Genomic DNA, 23,709 nt, shown 5'->3' on the forward strand with positions numbered 1-23,709 from the left:
TAAGACTTTGTGGCCTGAACCAGAAAATGTAGGTTTGGCTATTCTTCCACTGCAGATAGTAAGTGCTGTCCCAGGAGAGTGTCTAGCAACTGCAGTTTTGGAACTCACATTAGACAATTAGAACTTAAATTATGTTGGTATGAAAACAATGCCTTTGATAAAAATAACTGAGGGAGGCAAATTCAGAAGTGTGTTGCTAGTTTGCTTTATTAAACAAGGCATAAAATTAGGTTTTCTTTGTTTACTTCATACTTCCATAATATGTATCTGATCTTTCCATCACAATGAAATGCAGAAATTGACTTTCATTTGTAGTGCAGTAAGTACTGTTCCCAACATTAATTGCCCAAGATTCTTTGTACTTTCAGTGGGAAATGTTATTTTATAAAAGCTTTTAACTAGGATTAGTAGAAGTTTGACTTCAGTGTAATACCTGTATTTCTTGTATTTCATATTTCTAAAGAATTTGCCAGTTAAGTAGAAGTATAATTTAACTTTTCAGCCATATTCTTTGGAAATGTCAGCTATGTCAGGCCAGTGCAAATTTCCTTCTAAACTGCAGTTCATATATCTGATTTCTTTGATAGCTCTTTGAGCAGAAGTAACAGTAATTTGTTTTTCTTAAAAGCATCTGTCCCTCTCCCATATCATTCGGGTCTCAATAAGATCAAGAATTGTGCATTGTGACTGTTTAGCTGGTAATAACAAAATCAGGTTGTCCTGACTGCCTTTGCACAAAACAAATATTTGTTAACAGTTTTTCAAAGATTAACATGACTTCTAGCGATCTCATCTTCCTCCCAATCCCTTGGGTTTTCTTATGAGTTTGTCTTCTCTTTTTCACAAAGGTCTACTAATATGAGTATCATTTTTTAATTGATTTAAAAGTGTTAAAGTACTTTCCTTTTGCCTCTTGCCCTGCTTGCTTGGCTTCTTTCATCCATGTGACTTATGGGATAAGTCTTGTGGCTGAGGAGTTTCTCTGTTATTTTGTCATTCTTGCTTTGCATGGTAGTCCACCTGTATATTTACTGGTATATGTGTGTGTTCTTTATTAGTGAAGGCTTTTTACTATCACAATAATAATCATAGAACCATAGAATCATTTACGTTGGAACAGACCTTCAAGATCATCATTAACCTAACTCTGGCGCTAAACCATGTCCCTAAGAGCCTTGTCTATATGTCTTTTAAACCCCTCCAGGGATGGTGACTCAACCACTTCCCTGGGCAGTCTGTTCCAATGCCTGACAACCCCTTCTGTGAAGAAGTTTTTCCTAATATCCAATCAGAACCTCCCCTGGCACAACTTGAGGCCATTTCCCCTTGTCCTATCACTTGCTACTTGGGAGAAGAGACCAGCCCCCTCCATGCTACAACCTCCTTTCAGGTAGTTGTAGACAGTGATAAGGTCTCCCCTCAGCCTCCTTTTCTCCAGGCTGAACAGCCCCAGCTCCCTCAGCTGCTCCTCATCAGACTTGTGCTCCAGACCCCTCACCAGCTTCCTTGCCCTTCTGTGAATTCTCTCCCGCACCTCAATGTCTTTCCTGTAGTGAGGAGCCCAAAACTGAACACAGGATTCAAGGTGGGGCCTCAACAGTGCTGAGTACAGTGGGACAGTCACTGCCCTAGTCCTGCTGGCCACACCATTTCTGATACAAGCCAGGATGCTGTTGGCATTCTTGGCCACCTGGGCACACTGCTGGCTCATGGTCAACTGCTGTCAATCAACACTCCCAGGTCCTTTTCCCCCAGGCAGCTTTCCAGCCACAATTCCCCAAGCCTGTAGCACTGCCTGGGGCTGTTGTGACCCAAGTGGAGGACCCAGCACTTGGCCTTGTTAAACCTCATACAACTGGCCTCAGCCCAACAATACAGCCAGTCCAGATCCCCCTGTAGAGCCTTCCTACCCTCCAGCAGGTCAACACTCCCACCCACCTTGGTGTCATCTGCAAACTTACTGAGGGTGCACTCAATCCCCTCATCCAGGTTATTGACAAAGTTATTAAACAGAACTGGCTACTCTGCTCTTCTTCATGCTTGCATAGGAGTATTTTTTTTTTTTCCAGAACTCTACATTGCTTGGCATTTTACTAAACTCCAATTTTCTTCTGTGTGTGTAATATCTGTTCTGTGTGCTTATAGTTCACTGTTTTCTGTATTGGTACTGAGACCTTTATAAAAAGTTATTTATATCTTGTATCATGTACGATTTTTACATTCAGATGGGCATATCACGTCCTTCAGCCCTTTTGGTGAGACACATTCCCTCAACATCACAAGAGTTTTAAATTCTTATGGAAGAATGGAAAACTGAAAAATTCAGGAGCACCCACTGTGCTAGAGCCAGCCTGCCTTTGCTTTACTTGTGTTTTACTGGTGGTGGTGCTGTTACTGGTTTTATCTCTGGGGAGCTGGTCTGCGTGGAGGTGCACTGGCTGTCCCAGCCAACGCGTTCGGATCATGCAGAATGTGGTACATTGCCCCCTGGCCCAGCTTCCTCTTCAGGACCTGGGAGGTGTTGCAGACCTCAGTTTGTTGTTCCGAAGCACTTCTCTTCACCCTGTAGGGCTGCTAGGGACCGTTCTGCTGCTGGACTTCTATCGACTGACTCTACAGAGAGTTTGTTCCCTTTGGGAGTTTTCCATTCATGCTTACAGATGCTCTTTTGGAAAACTTGGAACAGTAACATTTTAGCAAAATTCACTTGAGTGAGGTGAAACTGCATGTCCTCTTACTGATGTGACATCTGATGCATCTCCATGCATCAAGTCCCATGGATCCTCTCCCTGCAATGTGTTCAGCTCCCTGTCACTACGTAGCAGAAGAAACATAAAATATGCAGTCCCCAAGAGATCATAGTTTCCATATTTTTCTTCTCATTTGTCTTCTTTATTGGTAGTTACAGAGTTGTTAAAACAAACTTCAGAGTTTTATTTCAGGCACTGAAGCCAGAATGTCTGAACACTTCTTTTTTTTTCTTTTTTTTTTTTTTTAAATTGTGCTCCTCAATATTTTTCCTTTTCTCCTCTGCAAACTGCTATTTGGTTGTTAAGAGTCAAAGCTGACTGGCTTTCTTCTTAGCCTCCCTCCTGGGCATGGCCAGTGCATTATCCGTGATCATGTACATTCGGTGTTGATGTGGCTTAAACATATGCATCTGCTGTGAAGCCACTTTGTTAGGTCTGAAAATAAATGTCATTCACTCTGCCAGAGACTGTAAAGTCATGCTGAAGTTTTCAAAAGGCTCAAGATCTCAGGGTCCATGATCTCCAAAGGGATAGGGCATTTATAAGGCATTTATTTTTTATCTTCCTTTTTTTTTTTTTCTTCTTTTTTTTTTCTTAACTCTCCTGGAATTCAGAGTAATGCAGAACATCTGCAAAGTACTGCGTCAAAACACATGTTGATGTCATGGTATATGACATGGTATATGACTGAAGGGCAGCATCACCCTGTCTGCTAGAATAATAAAGAGAAATGAAAGGAACTAACCAGGGAATCTGATGCATTCAGTGTGAAATTTCTTTGTTCATTTCCCATGTGCTTGAAATATCTTTGTGGATTAATTGAGCTACTTCATGTCTGAGTTGCAAATTGGAGTGAGAGACCAACATCTCAGAGGTTACCTGGAATTAAACTACGGACATAAGAGCAGGTCTGCTAGGTGGTCAAATTGGGAGTTCCTCTACTTTAGGATCCTGTTTCTAGCAGTGACAAGAGCTACCAAAATGCCTGGGAAAAGTTGTAACAGGGCTCACACTTGATGATATGTCCCCAAAGTATTCTCCCAACAATCTCCCAAAGACCTCTGACTCAGGGACTTTCTGAACGAGAACTAGTGTCTGTGTTATTAGTAGTTCTAAGTGATTTTTTATTTCTCTTTCCAAGAAGTTACTGGTTGTTTTTCTGAACTTGTGCATACAATGTAGACCTGTTTTGATCACACAATTGTGAAGGATCAGGCTTTTTTAGAGATTATGTCCAAGGTCTTTGGCCAGGTTTGTTCCATTACTGCTGTTGCCAAATAGACCTTTCCCTGTGATTGCAAAGGTTCTGCTAACAGTAGCAGTGAGAGGTTGATGTCCCATTTGCCTGGGTTTAGATCAGGATTTCATCATCTGTCTCTGAGAAGCATGAAGATGTGGCTCGTGTGTATGCAGGTGGGATGGTGCTGAATGTGCCTGTCCAGCCTCCTCATGGCAGGGATGCTGGATGGCTTTTGTCAGAGCTTCTTGTTTCCTGGCTGGGACTCGAGGGAGGTTCTTGTCAATCATGAAGAGGCTTCACCAGAGATACCTCCCTGCTTAAATGGCTTGTTCCTCCCGCCAGTCAGTCTTGCCTGCTGGTTTCACTCATTCTGGGCCACTTGTGAGGTCTGGAGGAATTAACTTGTTTGATCATGGTCCATCTAGCCATGATTTCTGTTTGTTGCCTTCCAGTGGGTTGGCACTTACCACAGCAGTGTTCTGCAAAGGACTAATGTGACCTTATGGGTGGAAACTAATCCAGCTCATCACTGATACCTGGATTTTTCTTGTACTCTGCGACCAGCCTTTTGAATAACTAGTAGCCAGCATGTTGCTGCGTGTCTTTGTGAAGATTTTGTTTCTTATATGGAAAATTGTGTTAGAAGTGAGGGAGCATTACAGTCCCTGGTGGCTGATTTTCCCTCCTTTTCAACGGTGCTCTTTAGAGGAGGCATGTTGGATATCCTAAATACCTCTTCAAAATTCAGACTCAGGCAGATTTATCAATGCCTTTCTATCTTGCTTCTTGCCACCTTGAGCCTTGTGTATCAGGGACTGAATTTATACGTCATGTCCCTGGGATAAATAAGCTCTCTTGTTTATATTCATGGGGCCAGATCTTTCAAACATCCTTGAGCCTGTGTCAGTGGATGTTTTCTCTGACTTTCCAGCTGACTCTGTGTGAAGGCTACAGGAAGGTGCGGGAAGGGGCAGCTGTCCCTGCCAACCTGTGTTCCCGGGCCCCCGAGCTGCTGCAATCCTCTGTCACCAGGAGCTCAGAGAGCCCAGGGCTTCGCTGAGAAATGCACCGATGTCTGACACTGGTCAGGCAGCTGTCTCGGTTTCCATCTTCATCTCCCTCAAACATTGTGTGGCTGCAGAGGCATCTGGCACCGAAGACGAGCTCTGTTAAACTGTCCTCAAATTGCTGCGTGAGTGGAAGGTTTCTAAACGCACCCAGGCAGCTGTGTGCTCACTCTGTGAGTGTGCATGTGGACTTGTCTTTTAATGGGAGAAGAAAGGCTACCTTCAAGTAAATAAACTGAAGTATTTTTCAAACGAGCATTACATAGGTACCTGCAGTTCTTAATCCTTCTCTCTTTCACAGAGTCCCTCCACTACATAGTGTTACACTTATAGTTGGTGGTGGAAAGATAACACTAGATATGCTCTGACTCATGTTTTCGTTACTGTAGTGTGGTGTTTATCAGTTGTGGACATTGAGGCTCAAAGATGATGAAGGAGAGTCTGGCCAAGAGTTGTAGAACATATGTATGCTTACGGTATCAAATGTGCCTGCGGACTACAGACCTTGAACAGCCAGTATCTCTGTTCAGTGACTTCATCTTGCCTGTCCTTCCTGTGTGCTGAAGGAGCTTCTTGAGGACAGTCCAGCCTGGGCAACACAGAGGAAAACAAGTAACAGGATAGTGTCTGAAATGGGCTTAGTCCAGCCTGGTTGGGCTGTCACTGAAAAGAACCATCCGCCCTCCATCCATTCCTGCCCCACCTCCCCCTTTCCTATCACTTGTTCCTTCCTCCTCTACTATCTGCTCATGTGCTTTGGTGGCTTTGCCATTAGCTGGATTAGCTCATTGAATTTTGTTAAAAACTAACCCTGAAGAAATAAATTTATGAGTGCTCTAGATAGCAGAATGGGAAATGAAGGAATAGGCAGTGTAGGAATGGGCAGGATTGCAGCACAGTTATTGCTTGCACCTTTAAAATGCATATTATTGTAGTGTATTCTTCCTTGTTTAGGATTACTAGGTATTGCCCTGAAACCTGCACATCTGCATGTTTGAATTTCTTGAGCCACAATTCTGCTTTGCAAGTGAAATTAAGTGAACAAGGAATTCAGCAGGCAAGTGAAAACTTCTGTGAATTGTCCATGGGTGAAAGAGAACATTGCAAAAACTTAGTTTAAGTTTTTCACATGGATGAACAAACAAGTAAACTCTGGAGGCTGTAGAAATTGCAGTGATCCAGCCCGTCTCCTCACCCACAAATTCTCCCTTCAATGTGCAGCCACATATGTTTGATTTATTTTTGATTGACATAACAATACAAGAGCCAAATGAATTAAAAATGAAGCTACGTTCTGAACTTCGGTGTTTCATCACATGCCAGGAATCCAAAGTGTTTTGCCGTGTTGTTCGAGAGAGCGTTCTATCATCAGCAGTAATAACAATTTCTGAGTAATTAAATTAAACTATCTCTGTGCATCTAAATAAACAAATAGATTGTGGTTCTGCAGAATGTGCATGTGTGCCAAGTGTGAGACTTGGCTTGTTGTTAAACTGTGCTGCTGTTAGTGGAGAAGCGTTTAGCTACATTTAGTATCAGCTTCCAGTGCTTGCACCAACTGTAAGACTGGCTTGCAAGAGACGATGTTACCTTGGTAGGGGTTTTTCCCCCAATGTCTTTTAGAAGCTTTCATAAAGATATAGTTCTTGATTAACCTAGTGGCTTTAGCTGTTTTATATAGAGGTTATTTAAAATAAAAATGTTACTAGGTTGTCATTCATTGTCTTCAACCTACTTTATCAGCTGAGTAACATATGCTGCTGACCAGCAAGAACTGTCATGAAAATCTGCACGTAAGAAATGCGTAGTTCAAAAGTGATGAAGAATTTCTCTCATGAGCTGTCTTAATACTTTTTTTAAAATAAACTGTTAGTGTGTTTCACAATTGCATTTGATTTTTTTAGTGACTTGTTTTTTAAAGGGGATGAAAATGCAAATTGTGCAGTATGCCTAGAGGGGAGAGGTAAATGCTCAGTTACTTTGAAGGCTGCGAATTCTTGTGGTTGGGAGAGTTTGTCCATGCCTGCCAGATGACTTGGGGTTGACAGAGGACCACAACTGCAGCTAGTCAGGCAAAACAGAATTCAAGTGTGAATATTCTCCTTGCCTTTATACACAGAAAACCAGTCTGCGCTCACACTTAGCAGAATTTTGCTCATAAACAGACCTTAACACAGCACAGTGAGCATTGGGGGTGACATTGGGGGGTTACAGCTTCCCCTGAGAAGGTGACAGAGGCGAGGAGTCATAGCAGTGGCAACCACCTCTCCTCATCAGTCCGTCTTAAAGGACTTGGCAGAAAGGTTCAGTTCTCCTATTCCCACTTCTCAGATCTGGAAAAGGAGGTTGAGCTGTAACGGCTCGGACAGAAATGGCCTATGTACCCCTATGGGGGACTTGCTGGTGGAACCCTTTATCCTGCTGGAAAATACCGGTTCATGGGAAACAGAATGATTTGCAGAAGCATGTTGCATGTGATGAAAATTTGGTTCACATAAAAGTGGTCTTGAGAACATTTCAGTTTTGTATTTCAAAATTACTTTATTTCAGTTTCAGTATAAAATGTAATAAAGACTGGGGAATACAAAACAGGGACAAAATATTTTCTTTTTTTTTTTTTCTTTTTTGTAGAATTTAACTTTATTTAATAAACCTGAAAGATTTTAGGGCCCAGTTTCTTTGGTTTGGGTTTCTTGAGGGTTGGGTTAATTTTTTTTGAAGTTTCTCATAAACTGAAACTAAAATATTTTGATTTATTTTCCAAAGGAAAGGCATTCACAATTGTGAAATGGGCCTTAAAATAAACAAACAAATAACTAGTACAGCTCTGCCATTAAGTTCCAGTATCACAGTCACAATTCCTCCCCTGCTTCTTCTTTGCTGTGGGAAGACAATAATTTATATCAGCTGTTTTTCTTGGGATGCTGTGTTTTTCCCCATGCAACTTGTGACCCAAAATGGGTGGAATTTGGGCTCTGCTGCCCCATCTCCTGGCACCCTGTCTTTCCCCACTAACTGCTCGTGGCATTTGGCAGGTAGATAACAATTATCTCCTCTGTGACCAGAGTGCAAATCTGAGCAGGGCTGGGTAGGAACAAGAAGAAATCTGACATAATCTTACAGCACAGACCCAGGTCTGTCTGAGTAGCTGCTGCCTTGTGCAAACTGCAAAGGGAACCGGAGTAAGTTCCTTTCAGTGCAAAGTTGTTTCTTGTTCAGCATAGACAAAAGTGCTTCAAGTGGAACTGTGGGGATGCTGGTGTCCTTGTTACTTTAAAACAAGAGAGCCTTCTGTATCCTGATTGCCTGCTGATAAAATGCATGATCAGTTTTGCAATAATTATTTTTAGGCAGTGCATCTATCTTGTTCCTTCTTTCTCCACATCCATCTCTAGATATGAATCATCAACTTTTAGATGCTTTGTACCTAACAGATACTCTTCTAACTTGCTCCCTGTCAGCTGCTGCTTTGAGAAGAATCAAGAAGGGCAAACACAGCTTTGCTTTTAACACAGTGTGATTATTCTGTTTAAAATGTATTTATTTTGTGCAGTATCTAATAAAAAAAGACTGAAGAAAGTGAAGTGGATGCTAGGTTAAAAAGTTCATACTTGATGGGAAAGGGCTTCTTGTAAGGAGTTTGTGATTTCACTGGTGTTTGGAAGAAGAGTTGGTAGGCTTTTGTCTTCACAGTTAATAGAATCTACAAAGAAGAGGTAAATGACCAGCAAACCTTAACATAAGCCTTTTGATGGGGCAATGTATTCTACTCATATGTGGATTTTTCAGAGTCAGGCAGATCTGCAGAGAGCAGAGGAATGCACATCTTCAGAGTGCCAGAATTTTGTTTTCCTCATCCAGATTTTGCATTTTTATTTTTTTTCATTTTCATTTACTTTCCAGATAAATCTGGTGTTCTAATTGTGAAGATCTTAGAAATGTTTGAAGAGTGTACAATGCAAGTTGCCATCTGCCAGCAGCTGGAACAGTCTCCTGCTGCCCTTTCATCCGAGGATGCTGTCGTCAGTGCAGAAGAACCGATCCTCAAAGTCCTCTTTGCGAGAGAGACAGCAGCTCACCTGAAGAGCAGGCCACAGGACGTCATCCATATCTACCCTCCATGGTGAGTAGGGAGCACTGGCCACGTTTGCTGTCGCACTGCAGAGCAGAGCGGGGTTGGTGGAATGCTGGTGGCGTTGTTGTAGGAAAGACCTTGGGGGTAAGGGGGTAGCAGGGCTCTCTTGTGGTCATCTGTCTCTGGCAGCTGAAGAGACTTTGACAGATACCTTAAAGATAGCTCAGATAACAACTAAATGTGTATCATGATGCCTCTAGTGTTGCTCAGGGCTTCAGTTTTGTTTTCACTTCATATTTTCATGTTTAGAGCGATAGAAAGGCCTGAGCAATGTCTTATCAATGATAAGGCCAATAAAGTGCATACTTTCTGGTAGCAAAGTAGTTCAGGAATGCTCATCTGTTGCTGTGAGCATGGGTATAATGTTTCAGTGGAAAAGTCTCTATTAACTGTATAGCATTTAGCAAAAACAACATGCAGCTAAAAAAATGGGGGGAAAAAAGAACAAGAAATGAGAGATTCACACTGTTCTTAAGGAACTGGTAGACACCGTTTTGGTAGTTCCACGTTGCTGCTGCTGTCACTGTCTTCACTTCCCCAAGTCCCTCTTCACTGCCACCATTTCTGGAATTTTTCAAAATCTTTGGTCTACATTTGTGACTTTTTCTTAATTGGATTACTTTCCTGATTTTCAAGGGTCGCATAAAGTGATGCAACTAATAGTAAAGGAGCTGCTTGCTGGTGGCTTTAGGTTCGAAGGTCTACTCTTCATAAAAATTCAAGAGAACTTTGAAGTAGGAATATTACTCTTCTTTTCACTCTTTTCCACTCAAATTATAAAAGAGGAAATATTTTTCATCTGATGTATTTCATCATTCATTACCTGAGTTTTAGCCTCCAGCTGCAGTAGAATCCTGCCTCTACTGTTTGACCATATCCTTTTGCAAAATACTTTTTCCTGTTTTGCAAAAGTCCATATCTGTTTTTTATCTTCCTTGATAGCTGCACATCTTTTTTTGGGTTCAACAGTTTGTAATCTTTTACTTCTAAAATGTTGTTGAACTCTTTTTGGAGGTGATTCAAAAATTAAGCGAAGATACTTAATCTGTGGTTTAGTATGGCTACAGATACAACTATTGATAGTTTAGATGTAAGTAGATCGGTAGCTAAGGGAAATACAGTTGAATATCAAGTCCTAGTCTGATATGTCACTGCTTTTTTTTTTAGTTCTTCCCACCCCTAAGGTACTAAAGTTTGTTCTTGTTTACCTTTTCCTTCAACAAGCTTCTTCTCATGCTTTATGTTTGCTTTTGTTTCCCCATTTTCTTGTTTCCTACAAACTTCCATCTCAGTTCTATCTTTCTCTTCAGGTTTCCTCTGTTGTTTTTAAACCACGAGGCATTGCATTTATGCTGCTGTACCTTTCTGTGTAGACCTTAAACTATAAAAAGATCTTTGTACCAGCAAAATTGCTTCAGTTAGGGTGTGATTCAGCTTTTTTTTTTTTCTTTTGCTGAATGGCATACTGTCGGTATCCTCAGCACGTGTAAGTCTCAGTCTGCTCCAGCTTATTCCGTGTCTGCTCTGGGAAGATGTAACTGCACTGATACGATCCTTCCCAGACTACAAGCCTCTGCAAACCGTACTAGTGTGGTCTTCTCATTTGTTTAAATTCTTAGATGTTCTGGACGTAAAACTTATTCCTGTATATGTGTAAACTGAGATTTCTTGAGACAACTTCATAGCTGTCAGTCTTCCCAGAAATATCACTTTTTATTTGCTTATTGGTTTTTATTTTAGTAGGATGTGCTTTTCATGGAAGCAAAAGGTTATTTCATAAACCCAGAATGTTTAGGCAGGGGCTATGTCTGCGTTGTTGGAGTTGCTTTCCTGAACCATGTGCCTCTCAAGGCACTTTATAGAGACATTAGTCAATAGTGGCAAAACTGTGTTATATCTCATCTCTAGTCCTATGTTCTATCATTTTGGAATTATCTACATGTCAGTTGTCTCTTTGTTTACTCAACCAGAAGCCAAAGAAGTTGGGCTGGATACTGTTAAACTAAGCCTACTGGGGGCAGGGAAGGGGGAGGATGATGGATGTTTTTGGTTTAGATTATTATTTGGCACTTTTAGTTTACATTAATTAGAAATTGGACTTGTACACTTAATGGAAGTTTCCTCTATCATGTTTCCAAGCTTCTATTCTGTTAAACTCTGACTTGAGAGCTCTGAATGCTGAAATGTAGTTTGTTGCTCTGCATTGAATTTGTACTTCGGTTGTTAAAAACAAATACTGTTTGTGTTAAAATGCTTTCCTATTGATTCAAATGTGCGACTAGTTTAAAAAATCAATTAACTAAATCTACCCCTGACATGGTGATATACACATATTTACATATCTTATTGATATCACCAGTCTGAGGCAAAAGGGAACAAAAAAAGAAGTAGATGCAGGGGGAGACAATCCTTGAATGACCTGCGTGTAGCTGGGACACAGCACATTGAGCATTGCCATCCTGTATTTTGAGATACTCATATAGCAAGGCAGAATGGGATGAGATGGGGTGATTTATAAGTGGACTGCTGCTGCTGCTGTAAAGTGGCATCCTGAGAGTAGAATGTCCTGGTATCTTTAAAATAACACCCCAGAATTATGTTCTTTGTGTTTTGCTTTCTGCCAGGCAGCTGAGTGAGCAGGTAAGATGCAGACACAAGGCTGCTTTGCTTCATGAGCAAAATGTGAATGCATCATTTTGGAGCTTTTGTAAAATTAGACTTTGCTTTTGTTACTGTATTGTATGTGTTTTGAACTTGGTGCGCAACTTGGTATATGAAAGGTCTCTGGTGGTAGACTTGTATAAATACTTTGGGAAGCAGGGTTTAGTGATTTGTTGACATATTTGTTGGTATTTGTTTGCATACAGAGTTCCATGATACCTCAAAACTAGACTAGATGCAATTTAATTGATAAAAGATTGACAGGAGGCTGCTTGTAAGAATCTAATCAACCTGGACATTGCTCATGAGAGCGGTCCCACTGATTTTCAGAGGAGCTTTGTGTCAGAGTAAGAATTAGCAGGACTGAGCTCTGATCTTTTAAAACTCTATGTGGATTTCTTTGGGTCTGTTGTCTCAAGGTACATAGTTACAGTTTGAATGAAAGGATTTCATGTGAGAATTGTGACTTGCTGTAGGGAAAGCAACCCCGATAAACCGATTAACGTATTCAAACCAGCGTGTCTGGTGGCAGAAGGTGCTCAGCTGCCTGACCTGTGAGCTGGCTGATGGGAGCCAGCTCTGATCTTGAGGCTACAGAGAAGTATTATTGCAGTATTACTGGATCCAAAAAAAGCCTCTTAACTTGGGCACATCACATGAAAACGGTTGCGTGTTTTGGGCCGGAGCTGGTTTGTGTCTGGCCAGCTGGGAACACAACAGGCAGAACTCAGCCCTGCCTGCCCCTGCCTGCGCAGGCTTGCCTGTGGTTGGCTTTGCAGTACCTGAGCAATTTCTTGGATTAAGATTTTAAATGAACACCTCATAATTTTTATAAACTGGATCTGAATCATTAAATGTTTTTAACAGCTGGAAAAGGAAAGGCTTATTACTGAGTATAATTAAATTGATTACTAAGGCTTTATTCACTTCACAGAACTACATATCCAGCAAAAAGTGAAAACTGCTTCATACTGCAAAGATACAAGAGAATGGGAACAAAGGCTTTCCAGTTCAACTGGTGGTGATTTTATGGCTTCAGCTTACCTGTTTTGTTTTTTTATTTGTTTGTTTAACTGTAAAAACTATAGAAATTGTTTACCATACCTAAAAGAAAGTGTTAGGAGTTGATATTTTTAGAGAGTTGAGGATTCATTTTTCTGCTGACATCAGGGCTTGAGGAAAGGCAGTTTCCTTCAGATATTCAAGATAAATTAACCTGGAGAAAATAGTGCAGATAAGAATTATTTTCCTTGCCACTGAATTTAACAACTTTGAAATGTTTTTTGTGTATTTCTGAAGTTAAATGACTAGAAGTGCTTTGGTATTAATACAGTTATTGGCAATAGCAATGTAAACGACAGATCACGTTTGATTTGGACACGCTCAGAGATCGATCCGTATCTACTGATAGTGAAGGTCTGGTATGAAACCTTGAGTTCAAGAGGTTGACACGCTGCTGGTAACTGGAATGCTGGGATAGTAGGAAGGGGTCAGAACCACTTTGTGTTCTGTTCTTACATTGCCTGTAAACACTGGCCATTACACACTGCAGAAGACAGGATCTTTGGCTGGATAGTTGCTATTCCCTGTGCAACTTCTCTGTGCTTAAAAAAAAAAAAAAGAGAGTTTATTTTAGGAACTCAATATGGTAAGTATATAAAACACTTAACTCTGTGACATCAACATGCAACTTCAAAGTTGTTCTTTAGTTTCTCTTAACCTATGAAACCACAGGGAATCATAATTACTCAGCTTTGAAAGTGTTCCAGTGCCTGGTGAAAGTGTTTAATGTGGACTTCTCACTTCAGCTTGCGTTACACTAGATTCAGTCTCTCCTCAGTGAAAGAGGTTTAGAAGAGTCTGAATTATTTACTACCAAGAAGAGCTGATACAAAACATTGCTGCAGATCAGCTGATGGCAGTTGCTGTAGAAATACACAAACGAGCTCTGAACAAGTTAATGTATGGGAAGCAATCTAGCTTTGTGGACTTTTCTATTCTTCTACTTCAGAATTAGCCTGGTTATGTCATAGGCTGTTTTGTTGGCTCAACAACAGGACTTACGATAAATGGATATATTACTGTGATTTTTGCATTGTCCTGCTTAACACGCTGTCTTACATTGCATGGTCTTACATCATCTTGGTGAGCAGTGAGAGTACCAACATGAGGAACTAACATGAAATAGGTGTTGTGAACTAGTGTTACTGGTGTTAAAGAGGGTTTTCTTTCCATTTGATAGAGACTTCTTACCACTGTTGCTCTCACTAGTCAAGGGAAGCATTTAAGAACATTGTTACAGAATACCTCCCTATCACAAGACCATGTGAAAGTAGGATCTTGGGCTTCATTAATAATGAAATGCAAAAACAACCTACTGCTGCTCGGTAAGAAGGAAAGTATCTATATCCTTTAATTTTGTTCTAATTCCTTAAAGGTAAAATACAAATACAAATTAAAGACATGTAGGGAACATCTTTCGCATACATTCAGTTTCTCCACTGACTGCACAGAGAGAGGCAGCTCCAGCTGGACAAAACTGATCTCTGTGCACTATCTTCCTTTGATGAAATCTAAGCGTTGATAAATCTTTCTCTCTCTCTCTCTCTTTATATATATATATATATGTATATATATACACATACACATATAAATACTCAAACAGATGGAAAAGAGGGGGAAAAAGATCACCAGTCAGATCTCTCCCATCGGAAAAGATGTTCACTCTGTCTTTACATTCTTTCTTTGAAGATGTTACAATAGCAGAGTGGGAGAACCCTGATAAGGGGGACAAGGCTCACTCAGAAGATAAAATTCTACAAAACTTCAGAGCTGTAAAGCCAGTGTGGGCACTATTTCTAAAGTACATATGGGAATGGCCTTGGAGCCAAAGATCAGATCATATCATCTGCTTGGAATTGCTTCTCAGAGATCATGCAGTTGTGAAAATTGAAGCTTCTTTCAGAAGAAGCTGGAGCAGCTGCAGGATTTTTGCAAATGTTGGTTTTTTTTGTTAGAATATACCTTTTCTAATGCAATCACTTCAAAAGAGATGAGCTGTCTTTTGAGACTAGGAGTACATATACTTTTTTGTGAACTGAAAGTTGTCTCTAATAAGCTTTCAGTGTAATTTCTTCAATACTTTTATTGCTTTATCCGTTTTGACAGTGCAGTCCTTAGGATTTTACTGGTTTTTCTGTTTTTAAAAAGAAATTTTATTTTTTGTCCATCCCCTCACGTAAAGGGAGAAAGTTGTATCTGTAGAGCTGCTCAGGTATATCCTATTTTATGTCTCTAGAACTAAAAACAGTGCGGCATTAGTATTATTTGTGTTGGTTCACCTTGCATGTAGAAAAGCAAAATAACACCATATCTTAATAATCAAATAAATGAATAATTATGTTCCTCCATCGGTGGATGACATAATTGTAAAAATACAGAATTATAAAACCTTGATTCCAAGAGGAAAACAAGTAATTTATGCCATTTCTGTAATCTATCACAACCTCCTGAAGCAACCGATACCCAATATTTCAGATATGGACTATGTCTACTAAACACAGTAACACTTTTACAGTGAGATAGACTTGTTTATTTTTATAACTATGGCATAAATAGATGTACTATGTGAATGTCACACGTAAAATATTAGTACAGTGAAACACAGAGATGAAAGAGCTGCTCTCTATGAAAGGGATTTTCCACAGAGGAAAGAGTGGAAACGCGCTTTGGGAAGATGGGATCCTCCAGATAGTTAATCCAGAGTCCCGTAGAAGATTAAAACTGGATTTTAGACATGCCTGTCTGTCTCTTGGCTAATAGCTGATGGTATCTTGACACAATGAAAAGGGGACTTTCCACTGTATTGTACCAATGAAGTACTGGGTGTTGTTGATCTGTTTGTTCGCTTTCAGCCAAACCAGAGGGCTCAGAAGCAAGCAGTATGTTTGCAAAGCGGCAGCTTGGTTTTTAGAGCAAGGTTAAGATGCGTTGTTGTCGGCACAGAAGCCTCGAGCAGGGGCAGAAGACGTCTGTCTGTCTAGACGGCTGTCAGAGTGGGGGACGCGCAGTCAGGTGTTGCCCCCGCAGTCTGCCCAGAGCTGTTGTTGGTGGGTAACGCTGCACGCCCCAGGGAGCCTCCACTGGGATGACTTTCTTCAACATGTGCCACTTCACCTGTTAGAATAAAAGAAGTGTAGAAAAGAGGCAGGGAATATGAATAGCCTAGTTTATGCTGGGGAGTGGAGGGCTCTGCATTTTTGTTGAATACTAGATACCATCCAACATTGATCCTACTGGAATGATTGTAGCATCCAGTTAATGGGAAAAATCTTAACCACCTCACAGTGGTGCTTACATGTAGAGGAATTAGCATACATTTGAGTCCATGTGTTTTAGGAACAGAAGAGGAAAAATATGTTTTTAAACATGCATTACTTGCAGTCAGCGGTGCTGTTTATGTTTGAATTCTTAAGTTACTGGAAAAAATATTCAGTGAGAATGAAAATGCTCCATCTTAATAATCACAAAATATTCTCATCCTGAAAATCTAATAGTGTGTACTTTTTTTTTTCTTTTAATGAAAGGTCTGTACTTGAAACTTCCCAGCTTTTATAAGTGAGGAAATTCCAAACATTTTGTAGTGACAGATACTGTTAGTGGGTAGCTGTCCACTGACGTCAAAAACAGAGGATGGCGAACAGCTTTGTTCAAGTCAACGAAAAATGTACCGTCTTGGATAAACTCTGTGTTAGCAACGGAGCTATCAATGATATACGAGCAGCTTCACATGAGCTCCCATGTGCATTCAATCCAATGCTAAATTCCAGATCTTGTTTAATGAGCAACTGATGGAGCCAAGACCTGGCACTGCACAAAATCCTGCAGTCTGTTTTATCCAGTCATGAAGGAAAAACAAGCTAAATAAGTTCAGATGAACAACTTCAGAATTACTGCACGGTTATTAAAAAACTGTGATTTGTATTCCTCTGCTAATGTTTATGACTAACACATTTGGGACGTGTAAAACAATACTTAATTTGTAAAAGGACTGTGTGCCAAAATTCCTCCAGTAGTTTAACCACTAAAGAGCAAGTTTTGACTGTGTGAATGCGTTTGTTTAAATGTTTAAGATTATCAGTAATCAGCTAATCTTTTTTAAAAAGTTACATTTTGAAAAATGATTATTTCTTTTTGTTGGATTGGTGCTCAGCACTTTCGCTTTGTGACATACAATGTATTTCCATAGCTCACCGTGAAGAAACAATTTTAAAGTCGAGTGCCGTTCTCTTTAGTAGGTGTGATTTGCTACTGTAATGGTAGGTGTGTAGCTACAGTAAGATTTTTGCATGCAGTTCTGTGTGCAGGCTTTGAATATGCTTGATGTTTTCTACCACAGTTGGTTTTCCTCCTAAGCATGCTTGTGTCTTTATGCAGTTTTGTATGGGCAAATAGATGGACGAAGTCTGAATTTACCAGATTGTCATGTCTGGTGATAAGGCGTGCTTTCTCAGACTCTTCCTCCTGAATGTCATGTTTAAGAGTAGGTAAGCAAAAGTTAATTACTATGCTCCTAGCAGAAATAATAATTAAAACCCCAAGTATTTCAAAAGGGGAATGCTGCTTTCAAATATTTGAAAAATCTGGAATGTTGCTACCCAAGATGCAGTATTTAAAACATCTCTGGTATCCTGGGGGAAAAGGGGAGAACAAATTTTGCTGTTACTTCTACCAGGCAGATTGCTTTCAGTAAAAGCTCATAGAAAAAATGCCCGTGGTTTTATGGAGTTTTGGCTGCAAAAATGTACTTCGGTATATAAAGTAGTTCAGCTGTGAAACATTCATTGCAGCCTTTTGTGTGTTTGATGAAGCTTCTCTTCCTACCCATCTTCTGAGTCAACATTAACTGTTCAGATTGCCATGTATTACTCTCCCTGAGTGGCAGACTCCTCTGACAGCTTCCTGAGATGTCCTGAAAAAGTATTTCTCTTGTTACTGTCCCAGTACAGCCTTCTGGCAGACCAGGCTTCTCCCAGCAGAAGTCCCAGAACGGTATCCATGACGTTAGAAGTGGTGTGCAACCATTAATCTTACCTTTGGGGGATTCACTGTGTGTTTTGAAAGCCAAATCACTGATGTGGCTCCAAAAAAAACATACTTGGCAGTATGCGGGAAGGGGGTTTTTTGTGTGTGTGGTTTTTTGGTTTTGTTTTGGTGAGGTTTTTTCCTCTCTTAATCTCTTCGGACTCCTGAAATGATATCTCTTATGTCTTCCTCCTTGATAAAAGAGTTAGAAAGCCAAGTGAACATTTCTGTGGGTGTTTCTGGTTTTGATGGTACTTCATCTCCCCCCTTCTTAAATCTTGGATTTTATTTTTTTTAATAAGTGGTGTGTGTTTGTTGTAGAGCAGATCATGATGATGGGCTTTTCATAGCGTTCCTGGGAATCATTGTCTGTTGTCAGTCTCCATGGTCCTTGGCTGGTGTAGAAGAGAGGGCTGCACGTCCACCTTGAAGCTGCTGCTGCTGTTCCCAGCACGTCTGTTAAGTGCAAACCCAAGTCTGTCAGCATCTTCAGCTAATACCTTGTAATTTGAACTGAGCCTGTGAAGAAATACCCCCTTTAGACATCTCTGAAGTATTGTTGGAACAGACATTGTAGATCATAACTACTCCGAAAAAACCTGGCAGACTATCTGCTAGAATGCTGCGTGCTATAACACACTGAAAGCACTGAACTTGAGAACACTTCACATTCGGTATAAAACCATAAATTGCCTTGATTGTATTTGTGTTTTCATTTGTCTTCCCAGCATGGCACAGCACGTCTGCCTTTTGTGTTTCCCGGAAAAAAATCACTCCTCCGAGTCGAGGTTCATTTTTGAGAAATGTGGGGAACGCAACTATGTGAGACTTGCACATTGCATTTGTGCCTTAGCCAGTACTGCTGGTCTTCTGGTCCCCTGAGCTTGTCATAAGTATTAATTTAATAGGGCTGGTACTATTTTATGCATTGTGAATGTACAGATTGAGGAAGAAGTAAATTTTATTGATACGGGCTGTTGCTGGAATGTACAGGGTTTGTAGGCTTAAAGGAGCCCAGATGTACAGTATATGTATATCATAGTTGTTCTTCAAATTTTTTTAAGAACTATACTGTTTGTATAGAATAGGATAGTTCTTTATGATCTTCCCAAATATTTCATACCTCCCATCTCTCACACAAAAATAAATAAGCTGTCCATTATTTTCTTTGTCTTTTTGCAGCCTCCTTTGCCTGACACTCTTGGTTTGCAGTTTGAGAAGCTGGGCGTGAGGTGATTGTTTCATTTTGCTGGGTGATATTAAACTCTGGGAGTTTACTTTCCAATCCTGCTGTATAGAAGGGAGCCATTTGCTAGCTATACTCAAAATGAAACCCATTTTAAAAACAAACATCAACATACCTCATTATCAACTGCTAGAACAGGCCACCTAAGCCTTGAGAATTGCCTTTGGTTCCTAGTTTCTTCAGATACGGCTGCAATTTCCTGATTTTTGAGGACTGCCATTCAGGAAGGAATGGAATCCCATTAGGTTTACTCGTTACCCTGAAGTTGCCCTTAGCACCAGCTCATCTTAGAGGAGAAAACAAAGAGGGGGAAATTATTTCCACAACCTAAATATAAATTACATCTTTTGAGGGAAAAAGAAAAACAAATGCCACCACCAAACCACACTTATGTAGATTTATTTTTTAGATTAGAACAAATATAAAAGTATTACCTTCCTGTGTCTTCCAGCTGTTAATTGGTCAGGATCCTTACCTGCGATCACAAATCTTGTTCTCAGGCAAACTCTACACATTGAAGATTGCCTTTGTGAAGAGGTCAGAGCTTTGAAAATATGTGTAATCTTACATGTAAAGCCCTTCTCTGTCTATTTTCAACACCCATTTTCTCAGTACAGGTATTACTTGGTTGCGGTGTTGATTTTTTTGAATCTTTTCTTGAAAATTGATTTCCTGTTCTATCAGCTGTGCTGATGTGCTTTGGCTATGTCTAGGTAGAGCCATTTTCCATCCAGAATGTGGACTAAATTTATTAGTTCATACATTAAATTTATTATTCGCTGTAGTTTGTTTATTTAACTGCTATTATAATGCTTTATTAACTTTTATTAATGCTTTATTAGCTACACATGTATTGTGGACAATTCAGAGGAAAATATTCCCTGCAAGCAAGCAAGGCAAACTCCAGCCTTACTGTATAACTTCATCAGATGTTAAAACTTAAATAAAGTTAATATATTGACATGTGTGAATCCTACCTGATGAAAATGTAGAAGCCGGAGTAGCATGCATGGCTTGTTATTGCTCTTGACCGAAACTGGGCAAGATCATAATCTGAAATGAGAGATCCTCAAGTCTGGGCATCAAGAGAGATGTACTCTCCTCCCCTTACCTTCTGCTTTGGCTTTCCTCAGCTTCCTAAGCTATTTTGGAAGTGACATGAGCAGTCATACTGGTGATGCATTCCTTATTTTACTATATCATGAAGAATGTTTTCCCTTATTATATTTCCCTTCGTCTGCTGCGCTGCTTGTACCAGACCTTTTGTGCTTGGGACTGCGCTATACACTGAAGCAGTTAAATAATTTGCTTTGAAAAGAAAATCTGTTAAGTCAGGGTTGTTGAGCAGTATGGTTTGCAGCGTGGTCTTGCGGTGGCACCAAAGACCCAGCTGAACCCACCTGGAGCTGGGCACGGGCTGGGGCTGAACCGCGCAGGGCGAGAGCGCTTCAGCTAGTGCTGTGAGTCATAGAATCATTTCAGTTGGAAGAGACCCTCAGGATCATCGAGTCCAACCATAACCTAACCTAACTCTAGCACTAAACCATGTTCCTAAAAACCTCATCTAAATACCTTTTAAACACCTCCAGGGATGGTGACTCCACCACTTCCCTGGGCAGCCTGTTCCAATGCCTGACAACCCTTTCTGTGAAGAAATTTTTCCTAATACCCAATCTAAACCTCCCCTGGTGCAACTTGAAGCCATTTCCTCTCATCCTATCACTTGCTACTTGGGAGAAGAGACCAACCCCTCCATGCTACAACCTCCTTTCAGGCAGTTGCAGACAGCGATAAGGTCTCCCCTCAGCCTCCTTTTCTCCAGGCCGAACAGCCCCAGTTCCCTCATCCGCTCCTTATCAGACTTATGCTTCAGGCCCCTCAGCAGCCTCGTTTCTCTTTGAGAAAGCCCTGCAAACAGGAATCGCCTTACGCAGCGCAGCGGCGGGAAAACAGCGTTTCCACAGCGATCCCCCGGGGCAGTGGGGCTGCGGGAGTCCCGGTTCCCCGGGCCGGGCCGGGCGCCTCCGCCGCCGGCAGCCCCACGGCCCTGCCCTGCCCTTCCCGCCGGCTGCGGAAGGTGGCAATGTTGTCAGCAAAAGCCCAGGTAAAACTGGTCCTGGGCGACTGATATTCTCCGAGATAGCCTCGGCGTTTATTTGTCCAGAACTTGTTCTGGCGTCAAAGTTTCACATCCGTGAAGAAAAAGTCTGCAGAAGAGGGTTTTGTTTAGGTTTGTGCACCAGTGACTTTTGCGCAGCTTTTAATAACTCGGTACATTATCTGTTCTGATTGTAGGGATGTGCATGAGACAGTCACCACACTGTTTACACAGTTTCTCCTCCATAACTCTGTAGAAGGCCGTGTGCCATTTAGTTTAATGCTTTTAAAGACTTCTCCACACTGGCTGTCATTGACCTTGTACTGACCAACCACCCTCCACCCACAGAGCAAAACTCCCGTCCCTAACTGAAGTTTCATTTCTGCAAAACACTTGTAAATGTTTCTGAAACCCACTGTAATTTTCTGTCCCCGTCCCCCAAGATGTTTACAAACTTTGAAGTGAGTTTGCCAGGAGAAAAACTGATAACTTCTCTGCTTGCCATGAGTTTTAAGAGCTGTGACAGGCTTCTAACCTGCTGAAAGCCTAACAGACCTGTTCCTGGGTTTGGTGGAGATTATTTTCTCTTCTCCCTCTCCCTTTCGCTGTCCTTCTCCCTCTCCCTCTCCTTCTCCCTCTCCCTCTCCTTCCCATTTCAACTAAGTCCTTGAATCTTTTTAACTACTCAAATGATCCTCTCTAAGACTTTTTGTGTCCTGTGATTTTTAACATTTTATTTATGCTAATTCTCCACCCTTGAGGGAAAGCACACAAGTTCTTGGTTTGTGTTATCCGATTCCTTTCCTTTTGACCCTCATCTCTGGATTCTGCTGTGAAAATCATCACTGATTTTAAATTATCATGAAACCTTTTGACATATTTAATTACTGGGTTTGCCTCTCACTGTGTGTTCCATACCAAGCCTCTCAGACGAGATTTAATGGATTTCATCCACTTACGAGGTCAAATGGGGCAAAAAATACATATTCTTGATGTACTTTATGGTAAGCAGAAAGCAAATAATGTCAAACTCCAAAGAGGAAACAACTGAAGATATGGTGGGTTATTACTACTGTAATTTTTGTAATTATTTATTTTTGTAGTAATTGCAGTATTGGTCTTCTTATTGCTTTAAGAATAAAGTGCATATGAAGAAACAATCTTGGGACTTTTCTTTCTTTAAACACTGCTAAGTAATGCAGTCTCATACTGTTGTGATAATAGTAATATGCCTGTCTAAGCAGTAAAGCTAAACAAATCGAGGTGAAAACTTTGCGATCATAAAATTTTCACATTAAAGGAAATAGTTGCTACATGCAAATATAAAACATGGAAATAAACACATTTAAAATTTTTATTTTCTCTTTCCAAACCAAAGGGAAAGAAGAGACTTCCCTGTGATTTCAGAGTATTGTTAACAAGCCCTCATAGCTATTAGAAGCCTGAAACAGTAAACAGCTTAGTAACAACATAATTATATCTATAAACCTAACATCCCATTAACTCCCAAAACTTCTGTACAAATGCTTCCATTTTACATTACAAAAGAAGTTTTCTGAAGTCCATTTGCCCAAAGATTTTAATGGAACAGCTTAATGATTTGACCTCAGATCTGCGTGTCCTTTTTTTGAACATAAATATGAATACCAAGACAATTAACCCGGTAATTTACCCAGGCGTACTGAGCTGAGGTTCTGCAGGCTGGTATTGCTCTGAGCGCAGTTGGCATGCTGTCTCCCACACATTGACGGACTCTCGCTCAAGCCCATATGGGCCCTCCAAGTGCCTTAATACTGCGGGAAGTTCACCCTCAGGAAGCTAGGTTCAGATGAGTATTTTAATTTTCTGGGGCACCAAACTGTGGAATGCTGCTGCAAAGTCTGATGATCGTGGTCTCTTAGATCTGAGTCAGCAAACCCGCTGCTGTCATTCCACCACCACGTCCAGCCAGCAGCAGGAAACAGCGACACACGGAAAGAAAAACTGGGGGCAAAAGGAGGGAGCATACTTGCAAAAACTAAGGACAGACTTCAAAGCAGTGTTTGTGTAGTGCGAAGAAATTGTCACCTTCTCCCGGTACCAGCCTTCCAAAACCCCAGCAGGAGTTTTGGTTCTCAGGATCTCTGCTCCTAGCCCTGTGTATTGTTAGCAGCTGGCATCTGTGCTGTTTTGTTTACCAGATGTAAAAGGAAATCTATGAAATTAAAACAATTTTTCCCTGTTTCTGGTCCTTTGCAGTTAGAAGTATCTGAAGTGTTACAGAGCACACTGTTGGCAATTGAAATTTTAGTGTTGGTGAAAACTACTTATCCATTCAAACAGATGTGTAAACAGAAGAGAGTCAATGTCTTTTTCTCTCTGATTTCTGGGTATTATTCAATTTTCTGCTCTCGTTCTCTGCACTCATTGTCTTCTAAACCTTGCTACT

General features: G+C 40.7%; 1 protein-coding gene across 3 annotated transcripts in view; it reads left to right on the top strand.

Moving 5' to 3' along the window:
- SPIDR (scaffold protein involved in DNA repair) overlaps positions 1-23,709 on the top strand; it is a 212,735-nt gene that overhangs the window by 77,121 nt on the left and 111,905 nt on the right. For all 3 annotated transcript variants that reach the window (XM_013368108.3, XM_021292034.2, XM_021292035.2), the window contains one exon: positions 8,961-9,180. In XM_013368108.3, the coding sequence (XP_013223562.2) occupies positions 8,961-9,180 (220 nt within the window). The remainder of the gene's footprint in view (positions 1-8,960; positions 9,181-23,709) is intronic.

The sequence above is a fragment of the Columba livia genome, chromosome 2 (assembly GCF_036013475.1).
Source record: "Columba livia isolate bColLiv1 breed racing homer chromosome 2, bColLiv1.pat.W.v2, whole genome shotgun sequence".
NCBI lineage: Eukaryota > Metazoa > Chordata > Aves > Columbiformes > Columbidae > Columba > Columba livia.